Source organism: Saccostrea cucullata, unplaced genomic scaffold (assembly GCF_032062105.1).
Source record: "Saccostrea cucullata isolate Sc308-1 unplaced genomic scaffold, CSIRO_AGI_Scuc_v1 ctg1823, whole genome shotgun sequence".
Classification (NCBI taxonomy): Eukaryota; Metazoa; Mollusca; class Bivalvia; order Ostreida; family Ostreidae; genus Saccostrea; species Saccostrea cuccullata.
Genome location: NW_026926425.1, coordinates 56,648 through 71,358, shown reverse-complemented (window position 1 = coordinate 71,358; position 14,711 = coordinate 56,648). Strand labels below are relative to the sequence as shown.

Sequence of the window (14,711 nt, the reverse complement as noted above, 5' to 3'; positions counted from 1 at the left end):
TCACAGTAAATCCCATAATTTTTTTCTATTGTCATTGCAAAGAAATTCACTTGCACTGAGCTAAAAACTGTACATAAATGATTTCTGCCAAATAGATGAAAATGAAGAACTAATATTAAAGATATGATTTTTACATGAGGAAAAAATAATCTTTACCGCTGTATAGTTTTCAGATGAATCAGAAGGAAAAGAGGAGAGTTAAAATATAAAAGTCAATCTGGTCGATTGGAATTTGTAGGCACACCAAAAAATATCAATGCTATTTGCCACATGATATCTGAAAATGCTAGATTTACATTGAAAGAAATTGTTAAGACACTTAACACTTCATCATTTCAACATTTTATTGAATTCTGACATAGAAAAAAAATATTAAAATATTTCTATCAGATAGGCTCCCTATTTCCCTACATTTCTTGGTGAATATACGCGTTCATCGTCACTGCGGTCTATTAAAAAACAAATGATTTAATAAAATAGAAGATTTGGTAACCTTGTTTGATGGATGACAAAACAATTAACTTTTGATATAGCCGAAATATCAGACCGGTAATGAAAACATGTAATAAAAGAAAAAGATGTCATTTTATTTTGGTAAAGAGAAGCAATGGCTCCAAACATGTTTTTTTTTTTAATGTTTTCATGTACTAGTATTTCAATGAGTCCAGTAAAACATTTACATGCATCCAAATGAAGAACTAGCAATGGTAACTTTTATGTTCAAATTGCACTAAGGAAAGCTTAACAGATCGTCCTAATACCGGCCCCTAAAGTAACTTTCCTTTACCTAACACATAAACTGCAAATAGGTTTTGAGAAATAAATAAGATTTTGAAGAAAAGAAAGTATACAGAGCTTTTCCATCACCCATAGTCGCTAGATCTCATTCATTTTCGAGATTATTTTATTTCCCATATCTCATGAAAGATTGTTCATTGCCATATATGGAGATACCGAACAGTATTCAACGCTCAAAAGTCTCTAAAACAATACAAAGGAGCACAGCAAACATGGAGCTCCAAAACATCAGAGATAAGACCAGGTGCCATGGAGGAATGAGCATCCCTTGCCGACCGGTCACAACCACCATGTGCTCCTTGTCATCATCGGGAAATAACGGAAGATCCGTCGAAAATTCAGTGTGTATTACAATTAATATGAAAAAAGTCAGTCAACATTTGACTTACAGAAAAATTGTATTTGCTGACAACATCGACCGTAGAACTTACGAAGTGGTGACTTTAAACGAGACTGCTGATATTCTTCTTTCCATAACTAGTTTGTCAATAACTTACCTCGTTTTAGAAATTGTTGCGTATTGAATCAACTGAGAGATATATACACATCGTATGCAGCTGATGAAGGTATATTGCTGCATAAGTAAAGGGAAGTTGACGATTGAAAAGTTAATTCATCTCGTTTTTCATAAAGATTGGTTGTTAGATTATCATTAACGTCTTTTTCAAGTAAAATATCTAAATAGATAAAACAGATTTGTCATGGGAAGTGATATTCATCAGTGTCCTTGGGACATCCCTAAAGATGAGTATGCTGAGGTTTTATGGTCATGGAGACCTAGAGCATTTGTAAAAGGTAACAGGGAATGCTTTGAGGGATTGAAACTAGTAAAAATATGCATTACGTACTTTTCTGATTTTAAGATGACAATTTTGAATTACTCCTATTTATTGAAAGACCCTCGTAGATTTTTGTAGAAAATATCTTACGTCTTCACTTATTGGGTTTTTTTTCAATCTTTTTCTTACAAAGAACAGTGGTAATCCTACTTATACTCATACTTCCCTTTCTCTTTTTAAGAAATTCTTCAAAATCATAGGATTTTGTGTGTACATATTTTTAAAATTCCACAATCAAAATGAATTTGAACTACCTTTTTTAAATATATTTGATTCCGAAACTTCATAAAAATCCTCACAAACAAAGATACATTGCGGGTTCTAGTAAATGTTCAACCAAGCCTCTTTCGTTACTCCTCACTAAGATATTGACAGTAGTGAAGGAAAAACTTCAAGAGTACTGTGCAACAATATATTCAAGAAGTTTTGTGAATCAGATGTCAAAAATTCCAAAGAACTTTTTGACAATTTGAAATCACAAGATTTAACCAAAATCTAAAAACTTATGACTTTTCAACTTTATACACAACCATTCAGCACGATAAATTAAAGTCCAAGCTTTTTGATATCATTATCAGCTGCTTTTTCAATAAAAATGGAACTCGTAAATTTACTTACCTGGTCATTGGTCATTTGCAAAATTATTTTGTTAAAACACATTCTGACTGCACACACAAGGACTTTGAAGTTGACATCAAAGTGATGTCTGTGTCGATTTCTGATTGTGTTACAATATCATTTTGGTTTTCTGGAAACCGCAGAACCAATTTCAACCAAATTTGGTATACAGCATCTATGGGAACCAATTGTGAATTTTACGTTATTGGGGCCACCTATTTTTTTTATATTAATATGACAGCAAGAATTTGTGCAAAACTGTTATGTGTGAATGAACATTGAAAACATTGTTATGGCCTTCAACTTCATTTAGATATATGGACGGGGCTATATAGATTATATAGTGAAAATGCATAATTCTTTGAAAACTTCGTCTCCGCTCCTATATATAAACTAACCAAACACATAGTTATGATATAAAAGTTACCAAAATTGTGAATTTTATGACACATCTGTTCTGGTGTTACTTGGATATTTTACTTATATAAAAAATGCATTTATTGTAATCTAACCACCAAGCTGTAGGATAAACGTGATGACTTTAACTTTTCTATCGTCAACTCCCCTTCCTTATGCAGCAATATACCTTCATTACCTGCATACGGGTTCTGTATATATATGGGGCCCTATTGATTATATAGTGAAAATGCATTAATTCTTATGAACAATCTTCTTCTCTGCTCGAGGTAAAATAAACTACCAAGCAAGTTGATGAAACAAGAATATCAGCAGTCTCTTTAAAGTCATCATTTGGTATGCCCCAGGTCAGGGGTTCTGACTTTGTCAGCAAATACAATTTATATAGTGAAAAATGCATTAATTTTTTCAAATCTTAATTGTTAGTCCATTATTTAAACACTAAGTACATAGTTATGATGAGCAAGAGTTTTCCAAAATTTCCCGATCTTGACAAGGGCACACGGCGGGTGTGACCGGTGTTAGGGCGGGGATGCTCTATTGGTTATATAGTGAAAATGCATTTATTCTTTGAAAATCTTCTTCTCTATGTTCTGGGTATTAAATAAACCACGTTTGCTCTGCTCCTATTTTGTATTGTTTTACAGAATTTTGATTTTGTGGCCCCTGGGTCAGTTCTCTGTTATGGGGCCTTCTGATTATATAGTGAAAATGCATTAATTCTTTGAAAATCTTCTTCTTTTTCTGGGTATTAAATAAATTTCATTATCATCGATGATGCATGCCTCTTCCAAAATTTTTTTATATTTGAGTTTTGGTTATATAAAAAGCATTATTTTCACCACTGATGGGTATTAAATAAACTAACTATACATAGTTATTGTTCAAGCTTCCAAAAACATAAAGCAACAAATTTAAAGAAAAAAAAAACAGTTATTTTTAAATTTCATTTTTGCTTTGCGTGAATTTATTTTACATCTTTAACATAAATGTGTCCTTTTTCAGAATTTTGAATTTTGTGGCCCCAGGGTCAGGGGTTCTGGTGTTAGGGTGGGGCATTATATAGTGAAAATGCATTAATTCTTTGAAAATCTTCTTCTCTGGCCATTATTAAAGCAATACCAAATGAGGCGAGTGCGCTTTCCAAAATTGTGAATTTTAAACATTCTGGTGTTAGCTGTTCTATTGGTTTTATAGTGAAAATTCATTTATTCTTTGAAAATTTTTCCTTTGCTCCTGGGTTTTATGCCAAATTAAATATATATATATATGATGAAGAAATTATCTCAATATTGGTTTTTTTTCCCCCCCCCCCCCCGGGGGGGGGGGGGGGGCGGGGGGGGGGGTACAAAGTCTGAAAGTAAATTAATGCTTTGAAATCTGCTCTTTGGTATTAATTGACCATTGTATGATAAAATTTGCACAATTTTGAAATATGTGGCCCCAGTTTATTTTATTACATTTTGTGGAAGTATTTTCTCTTATGTTACTTACAATCTGGCACATATTAGCTTTACAAAAATAAGCATTTTTTAATTATGATAAGAAATTTCTTTCAAAATTGTGAATTGTGAATTTCATGGCCTCTGCTTTAAAACACGAACCAAATTTAATTGTTTGAAAGTTGTTGCATAAAAATTTTATATAAAAGAAGTCGTTAGTCTAAGATACACTTTGTACATCTGTGTACTGACAAAGGGTTCAATGTTCGAAATAGAATGACTCACGCAGACAAGTATTATAAAAAGATCAAAATGTGATCCCATTTTAAAAAGCTTTGCTATTTTCTTAAAAGCAGATTTATCTATTGTGCGTAATCGAACATAACATTCCTACATCATGAAAGACAGCATGAAAACATAGCACATTAACAAACTCCGTATTTCTTTTCTTTTTAAACATGCGAATTAAGTAATTAAAAAAATAGATCTTTCCTAAAACCTCATCTTAAAGGGACCACTTAAAGGAAATGTTCAAAATATTCCAAATGTTCTCATGTTTGTTTTTAATTTAACAACGACCGATTTGGCAATTCCTCATACATTGGGTACACTTTTACACATTCATATTATATAGTTATCATGGAGAAAAAAAAAGTAATCCATGGTTAAGTAAAAGTTTTGTCTATCCAATTCTTGTTCTTTTTGTAAAAAAATAAATTTAGGGTGCACAATTAGATTTGTTGATTGTAAAGATCTGAGGTTTTAATTAGGATTGTTCAAGGATTGTTCAAGGTCACAAGAACTTCTGCGGACAAAAATATAAATATAGAATAATTACCATACTCTTTACAGGCTTCGTTCGGATGACATCTTCAAACAGAATTCGAACGAGATGTAAAAAAAAAAATCTCATATTTTACAAAGTAAAGTCAGTGGTTCTTTTTCCAGCTGAGTCAATAATTCGTTTGAACCCAATGGATTCCAAAAGTTATTTGGGTCGTGGATTGAATTTTTTGCCAATATCTTTCCAAGGACATGTCTGCTAACTGTATTAGAATACGGTTTATCTTCTTTGGAAACAGCTTTCCAAGGATACCAAACTTTCTTATGGCTGGTCTGTCCTCAAGGACATCTTAAACGATAAACCACTGAAAATGGACCTGACTTTGGCAAAACATGAGTCAGGTTGGTTTAATATCGCCGACTGCATTGAAAAAAAAAACTTGGGCATCGAAAAAATTTTGTCATCAAAACAGGCTAAAATTCTGTATGCTCTCACATTTTATTTTCATTTTTAAGATTTCTATATATTTCAATAGGTCTTAAGTTATTGATATCTTTCGTTGATCTCCGAAAACCAGAAAGGAAGTTTAATTTATTCACTCAAAACCATGTAAATGGTACATGGAAATATATATATACATCTAATACAGCCAGAATGGTATATTTTAATAGAACACGGAGATAACGAACAGCAAGAAAATCATAATTAATTCAATTTTACAATTTGTTTGCTTTCTAAACAGAAGCTATTTTAATAGAACATATCGTTTTCAATTTTACAAATTTGTATGCAACAGAAGCCTTTATTTATTTATTTTTTTATAGTAAACTTTCTGTAATAATAAATGAGGGAGAACTGTGAAATGATGTATTTTATGACGATAGATAGACACATGTAGGTCAGAGCAAATACTTTTAGAGTGGTACGATTTCCTAACATTCACTCCAATTACTCAAAAGCTAACATATTGATAATGACAACCTATTGTTTGAATCGGTGGAATGCCTAGGTTCCCGGTGTTATCCTTCCTGACTATGTGATGCTCTAGAGTATTGGCGGGAATTCACAGTAGGAAATAGTTCCACTCTAACTACAATGAACTCTATGATAGTGTACCCCAGACAGCAATTCCTATTGAGTAATTAATGTTGATTTGCAACATTCTCTGACGATGAAACGCGGAGTTATGGCTGATTTTTTAAAAAAAAGAAAATTCGGTCGTAATATGGAATGATGATTGTACACCCCATGTACCAATATTTTGACTTGTGAGAATAAAAAGAACTTTAACTATATATATAAATATATTTAAAAATAATTATTGAGTCTTATTAATGGAAGTGATTTGATTACTAAATGATTTTTATACATGTATAAGGTATAGAGAAAATAAACACAATCGATGTCGTCAGTTTTACTGCAAGGCAAAAAAAAAAAAAATAATGGAATAATTTTTTTCATTTCTAGATAAATAGTAGCAAATTTCGTTTTTATAAAACGAATACTAGTGAAAAAAGAGAAGAGAAAAAAAAATAAAGCAAAATAAATAAAAAAAGCTAATTTATTTTAAAATAAAAACGCAGTACACTCAAGTAATTTTCCTAACTCTGCACGCAAACAAATGATCGTTTTACAGATAAATATAAGGAACGAATCAAAGACAACTATGCACTGCATATCCTGTTAATAGAGGCAGTTCATGTGATTCGCCATTATAAACAACATGCAGTTTAATGTTTCCGAGACATAATCTTTGTTTTTCACGGGTTTCCTCCGATGAATTTTGTTTGGTTCTCTTTGGTCAAATGGAGTGTCGTGAAATACTTGTCTGTAATTTTTCCTGGGGGTCTTAGAATAATCCCTTTTTCGGAAATGTAGATCTGTTGAAAACATTTCACGTTTAAAACAGCAGACTTTATTAATCACCAATGCAAAAAATTATACATTTTTGAATGAAAATAACAGCAAATATATTTACCCAACACCTACTGTATTATTACGCAACTTTTAGTGAACATCAAGTATACTTCATAGTGAGTGTATAAGTATATTTTTAAAAAAGATTTTTGAATAATCTAAAGAGTTAGTACTGCTTATTATTTTTATATCTGAAGTACTTGAGGCTTTTTCATTAAAAGATCCAGTTTTAGGAAATTTTAGGCAATCTTACCATGATGAAAAATCATTTCGTTATCTACGCAGCATAGGATGAGAGTTAACAGTGTGTACTGTTAAGGATTAAGTTGCAGAGTTGCGGAAACCCTTTTTAGGAAGATAGGGTTATACGCGAAGGCCTGAGAAAGAAAATCGAGAATTTGTTGTGTGTTGAAATAGGAAGGTAATGAGCAGAAATCATTTTCAAAAGTATAATAAGATGTAAGAAATTGAGAGCAGGTTTGACACAGACCAATTAAAGAAACATCAGCGGTGGGATGAGTTACCATGAAGTTGGGATAAGTACATATTTTCACTTCGCATTGCCCTCAATCGTTTAACACCCACATGATTTTTTACATACTTTTTCTCCATTCTGACAAAGTGTAAACATGGAATCTGTAGAAATCGAAAAGTAATCAATCTGACAGTTTAAACATCCGAAAATGTCGGAAAATAATCAATGTGGCAAAGTCTTTAAGGAAATTAACAGGGTATATATTCTTGAGAGGAGGTTTGACGAAACATGGAAACTTTAATTTCAGTGTAGCTCCCAGTTAGTATTAATTAAGTGACAATTCAAATCAAAAGATAACCAAGTAAAGATATAACTTTGATATCCTTTTCATCTGCAAATTTTGATATCCTTTTCATCTGCATATGGAGTTTACATTTTTCGATTCAAGACGTAAGAGCACGTTATACGTATCAACAACTTCTAAAACGAGGCAAGCTATTGACAAACAAGTTGATAAAACAAGGATGTCATTAGTATTGTTTGAAGTCATAATTTCTCAAGTTTTGTTGTCGGTAAAATAACTTTGTAATCAAATATATCCTATCATTAATTAATCTGAGTACTGACTGGTTTTTTTAATACTTATTTTTAGGTTATAATTTTACACACGTGATTGTCGACGGATTTTCCCGTTATTTACCGATCATGACACATGACGGGTGTGACCGGTCGGCAGGGAATGCTCACTTCTCCATGGCACCTGATCTCACTTCTGATTTTTTTTTTTGAGATCCGTGTTTGCTCTGCTCCCTATTTGCAGTGGTTCAATCGACCTTTAACTTGAATACTGCTCGTAAACTCCATTTCATATCAAGCTAAAATCTCTCCACCCTTGGCCGAACTAAAAGTTCAGAAAAGACTCAACACAATAACTAAAATTAATTCAACTGATCAGAAAAGGGATTTTTTTCATTTCTACAATTAATGAACATATTTACAAAGTATCAAAGCTAGAGATTTTGAACTTGCAGAGTGTTCTGAAACAGGAAGTAACTAAAGAAGAGTAGGTTAATTAACGAAGTCATGAATCATTGATGATTTTAGCGCAAGACAGAAGAAGCGTACAGTATTCAATGAAGATTTATATTTCGAAGTTTCCGACCCATCATTTGTTAAAAAAAATGAAGAGATCAAAGTATCGGTAATATTTCCGATTGTCCTCTATTAATACACCAGTGATTTATAGGAACCTTTAATTTAAAAGAAAAAATGTCATGAGTCTCATTTATTTTTCCATTAATTGCTGGTAGAAGTAGCTTTAAGGGCTCTTAAAAGTCCATTTACTTTGAGTTTGTGCCATCCTCATTTATGGAAATAACTCAATGTATAGTATAAGTAATTCACGATAATCCCAGGGGATTTTTGATAAAATTTTCAAAAACATTGAAAATAAAAACTGTGTTTTATTCTAGTAACTTTAGATTTGGATATCTTCAGATCTTGATTCATAGTGATCAAATAAAAAAATAAAATATAGATAAAGAAAATGCCTACGCAATCAAATATAGAAAAGGTCTACTCAATAAAATATAGATAAAGAAAATGCCTACTCGATCAAATATAGAAAAAGTCTACTCGATAAAATATAGATAAAGAAAATGCCTACTTGATCAAATATAGGAAATGTATACTCGATAAAGTATAGATAAAGCATTTAATTAATATCATATCGGTAATATTTTCCTTTGTACGTTTTCAACAAAAGGCTAATTACTACAATATTAATACAATATTAATACCACTTTTTTGTTCCTTCTAAAGAGGATTATATTTTTCACTTTTTCCTTTTATACCACCATTTGATATATATTAATTTGTACTTTTTGAGAGCAAATATATCATTTTTTAAATATCGCTTTGTTTACATTCTGTGTTGTTCCTGCACTTATAATATTTACAGTTGCTGACTTTTTTATATATTATAAAATTGAAATTCCAAATATATCATTTTTTAAATATCGCTGTGTTTACGTTCTGCTGTTACTGTTCATGCAAATTATAATAATTTTTGAGAATAATAATGGATATACTCATTATAGATGTAATAAATAATGAAGTAAATAATTTTTAAAAATAATAAATGGATATACTCAGAATAGATATAATAAATAATGAAGTTAATAATTTTCAAGAATAATAAATGGATATACTCAGTATCCAACTAATGAACAACATTTGCTGTCTGTTTCGCTAGATTACGTTAAGGTAGGTACGTACTCTACTTGACATCCGCAGAATTGAAAAAAAAGTTTTAAAAATCCAAAAACACAGTTGGATGATTTGCTAGTAAGTATTTGACATCAAATTCACAAATCTGAGACACAATCTTTAATTATTCTGATGATTATATATCCCACTTAACATGTGTTGGAGGTCTGTGTTTGCTCTTCCTCATTATTTGAATGTACCTTTGAGCTGGAATACTGTTCGATATCTCTGTATATTTCATTTCAAATCATATCTACCTTTACGACTAGTAGACTTTCTGTGAATTTTAAATATTTTTATTATGTACCTATTTCGATCACACTCTCCAATTCACATTCCCCTTTGATGATTTTTTACTTCTCTGAAATACTTTCTAGATTTTCTAGTGCAAAATTGAATTGAAACTCTCACCTATCCGAGTTGCACATTTGACAATTTTCTGAAACCTGTTTGAAGTAAAATTTACCTGTCAAATATTCTTTAGGATTTTTTTCTAGTAACCATCTAAATCAAAATTCCCAATTAATAAAAGGTTACTTTTCCATCATTGTTTAAATATTGAAACTGTGATCACTGAGATCGAAACGATTCTCAGGTATCGAGCGCTTTAGATCATAGATCATCAGAAGAACTTATATTAGAGAGCCCAAATTGGAGAAATCTTGAGTTAAACTTCATCATTCAGTTGAGTGCTGTTCGTATTCTCAAGATCTGCATGGCATCAAACTAATTGATCCCTTTTCTTTGATCTTTTGTTCCTGACAAGGAGAAAATGAGTCGGTGAAAGACCACTGTGTGTATTATAAAGCTATGTCTAGTGCTCTACCGGGGGTGGGTCAATGTAAATAAAACTTCTCAGCTTACAAAAGGCATATGTTCCAAGTGTTTACTCGATAATTATGTCTAAAAACAGCTGCAGAGTTTCACGCTTAAAATGATTTCATTTCCTATTTCCATTCTTTTCATCATTGGTATACCAATTTCTATTTTTGAAAGAGACATACAAAATATTTATGATTTTTTTTAACTGAAATGATATATTTAGAATTAAAATGATCTCTAAAGTATTCTCTGTTACAGAATGTGACTGTTACTAGAGCTCTCTCAGGTGAAATGCAAATACAGTTATTTACTGTAAAACATTGTTTGCATTCCTATATTTCTTTTTTTTTTATTTTTCATCAACTTTCCTTCTTTATATAGCACCTGCATGGTATTTACACCTCCCAACTTTTTTTTCGGTTTTCGATATAATGCTACGAACACGATCAATTATTCAACCGAGGCAGGTTACTGACCTGTAAATAAGTAACTGTTGCGGGAATTTCAAAAACTTAAAATAAGCAAAACGTAAATTATGTAGTCTTTCAATGATTTTGTTTGCAAATATAACCAATCAGTGGGTCGTATTTTGGCTGAGTTGTTTCATACCAATTGTTAGGCCTTTGTTTTATACCGAATTTGACTACTTGATCATTACATGGTGCTCACGTGACTTGTGACCAGTCAACATGAGGTGTTCATTTTCCAAGAAATATGATCCTACCTCTTTGGGCCTGTGTTTTATGCCTTCTTCAAAATTTTGTTCATAGATTTCTTAAGATTGATCATATTTCGTTATCTTTTTGCTTGAAAAGAAGGAAACACTTGCTGTTGCCTTCAATTCGACATTTAGATATATCGACGACGTACTGTCAATTAACATTGGTAATTTCCATTCTTATGACGATACGATATATCCTGATGAGCTTGAGATAAAAGATACCACAGAGTCTGACACATCTGTTTCATATTTAGATATTTTCCTTGAAAAAGACTTTAACGGTAATCTAACAACCAAGTCCTATGATAAAGGTGATGACTTTAACTTTTCTATCGTCAACTTTCCTTACTTTATATGCAGCAATATACCTTCATCACCTGCATATGGAGTTTATATATCTCAGTTGATTCGATACGAAAGTGCATGCTCTATGTATAAAGTATTTCTAAAACGAGGTAAATTATTGACAAACAAGTTGATGAAACAAGAATTTCAGAAGGCTCTTTTTAAGTCATCAATTCGTAAGTTCTATGGTCGATACAATGACCTTGTCAGCAAATACAATTTGTCATTGAGTCAAATGCTGACTGAGGTTTTTCATTGTTATTCCATTTTTAGCCGGGCTTATTGCTCAAAGAGCAATTGCCGACTTATGTCATCCTGTTCAAGGCAGGAAGTCAACCCCATAGTCGCCATTTTAAAGTTACGTGCAAAAATATAGTTCTTACTCTCAACCGCTTTTGAGATAATAAAAACGCTAAAGAAAGCAACAGAAATAAAACGAAGTTTTATCTATATAAATAAACATGAGTAGTAATGACTTTGAAAACTTCAGTCCTAAGTCAAAGAACATAGTTCATTAGCGTAAGAATTTTTGATAATCAGTGTTATCGTAGTTCTCTACACATACAAGGTAAAGCAGGAGAGGGAACCAGACTGGCCTGTTTATTTACATTCAGCTGCGGTACCAGATTAATTCTGATTCTGACAAATTAGGACCGTGATATTAGGATTGAAAAACTCACTGTCAGTGTCTTATCATTGATACTGATAGTTTTAAAATAATTTTTTCATCAGAATATAAACGTGATTCATGTAAGAAATTCCTTCTACTCAGTCTGTAAATGAGCCCGGCTCTCTGTACTTCTGAGTACTTTGATTTATACACTGAATTGACGACGGATTTTTCCGTCATTTCCAATGCTCACTCCTCCGTGGCACCTGATCCCACCTTTGATGTTTTGGAGGTCCTTGTTTGTTCTGCTCCTAGTTTGTATTGTTCTATTGACTTTTGATCTGGAATACTGTTCGTTATCTCCATATGTTTCACTTCACCCTTTTCATTCTATTTATGTTAAATTTTATACGAGTTAATCTTTTCAATCATTCTTAATTGTTTAAGGAAAAAGAATATCAATATAAAATGTTATAGAATTTATAAAACAGTTTGTACAGGTTTTGTTTTAATCCTTAATTCTTTTTAATGTAAAAGTTGGGGTTTTTTTTCATTCTTCACAATCCGTCAATTTATATCTTTTAAAATCTAGTATAATTTTAAAAAAAAACATCAAAAATTGAAATACATGTATTCTCCAAAATAAATGCAAATTACTTTTTTTTCACGATGTAAAAATTAAATTTGAATCTAATAAAATGATACAAAAATGCTTTAACCCTATTTTTTGGAGTTATCCGAATTATTCCAGTTAAAACCATTGATATTCATTTATATTCAGGTATGTCGAAAATGTCAACCGTGTGCACAAGACAAGTTTTTACTGCACTACTGTCTTAATTACTAGTATTAAAATATCATGTAATGTGTTGTATTCATTTATTTCAGATTTGTGGCTATCGTGTTTCCTATCAAAGCCCAGATTTTGTGTAACCGAAGAAAGAACTTCATAGTCGTGTCATTGATATGGTCCGTCGGCATAATGTATGGCTTACCAACTGCCCTGTACAACCGAGTCATCCCTGTCCCTCTTCTGAATTTCTCGTTATGCTTGACGTCATTTCCGAACATGCTCGATCAGCACATTTACAAATTTTCAGAATTTGCATTGTTCTACTTTATTCCTGTCTGTATTCAAATTGTGCTTTATGCGATTATTGGACAGCGGTTGTACGTCAGCACAAGTGAGCTTCACACCAAGTTCCAGATGAGGAAGGAGTCGGGCTGTAAATCTGACCGAGCAGGCGACACCATTAAAGCCAGGAAGGGTGTCGTCAAGATGCTGGCGGCTAGCGTAATAGTGTACACAGTTTGCTACGCCCCGCCCCAAGTCTTGCTTTTCTACAATGTTATCTCCAACACAAAGTTCCAACAGACTTGGGAATTTGTAGCGATAGTCCACGTGATTGCGTATATTAACTCAGCTGCAAATCCTATCTTGTATAGCATATTTAGTCAGAATTTCAGGAAAAATTTCAAGAAATGTTTAAAATGCATTTGTTTAAAAAGCAAAAAGAAGTATACTCGAGTTATGTTTGACTCGTCAATAGAATCCTCACGGATGCTTTCCGGAAAGAGTAGCCAAAAGACCTCTATTTCTCGTGTGTAATGAGTAAGAAAATTCAATATTTTTTCAACTCTATATGTCCACTTTAATGTGTATTTATCTTTTACATTTATTTTTGTCAATGCTAAACGTTATTTCCACTAGAGTTTTCTGTCTTAATGTCGATCATATTTGATTTGAAATTTCTATAAAAATTTTGGAATTTTGCTATTTTCAGAGTAATTCAAGGTCAAATACTTTTCTTCTTCTTCTTGATAATATAATATAATATCTAAAACATTTCATTTGATTACATATCATTACAAACAAATTTATCTCGCAACAAACATCATACCAGATTTGAAAGTATAAGGCATCCCTGCTTCAATAATGCCCCTTCACCCTTGAATTATTACTCCACGATCTTAATCTCCAGAGTCTGTCGAGGTTAAAGTTGTTCCGTATAGAGGTATCACGTGGTTGATGTTGCATCCATAACATTAAACTGTCCTTAAAATGTCTGAGATATTTTTACGTCTTAAATTTGCAAAATGGCACATACGTTTTGTTTCATGTTTCTCTTAAATCTCCAAATGACACATAAGATTTGTTGAATGTTAGAATATTTATGTAATAAACTTAGTTGACAAATTAGTACTTTTTGTATGCAGTTAAAGTGGTTTTCATGAAAAAATTTATTAGAAAATAAAAAAAAATTAAATATTTGTTTAGAAAATTAGCAAACGTGACATTTAACACAATCTTGGAAAGAAATGTTTAATTATGCCACATATTTTAATAAGATTATGCAATGAAGTAAAATGAATAAAAGAAATGGAATGCATTAAATATATGGAGATAGCGAACAGTGCTAGTATTCAGTCTCAGAAGACATTAAACAATACAAATCAGGAGAGAGCACGGACCTCTAAAACATCAGAGTTGGGATCAGATGCCATGGAGGAGAGAACATCCCCTGCGGATCGGTCACCCCCAGAGTGTGCTACTTGTCATCTTGTCACAATCGGGCAATAACAGGAAAATCCAAAGTCAATTCGGTGTGTAAAGTACAGTCTAACATTAAGTATAAAAAAAACGTCAGACAGTAT

General features: G+C 31.9%; 1 protein-coding gene across 1 annotated transcript in view; it reads left to right on the top strand.

The window, feature by feature from the left end:
* LOC134271671 (neuropeptide receptor 15-like) overlaps positions 1-14,116 on the top strand; it is a 55,879-nt gene extending 41,763 nt beyond the window's left edge. The window contains 1 exon segment of the mRNA XM_062753883.1: positions 12,945-14,116. Within this exon segment, the coding sequence (XP_062609867.1) occupies positions 12,945-13,665 (721 nt within the window). The 3' untranslated portion in view covers positions 13,666-14,116.
* The last annotated feature ends 595 nt before the right edge of the window (positions 14,117-14,711 follow it).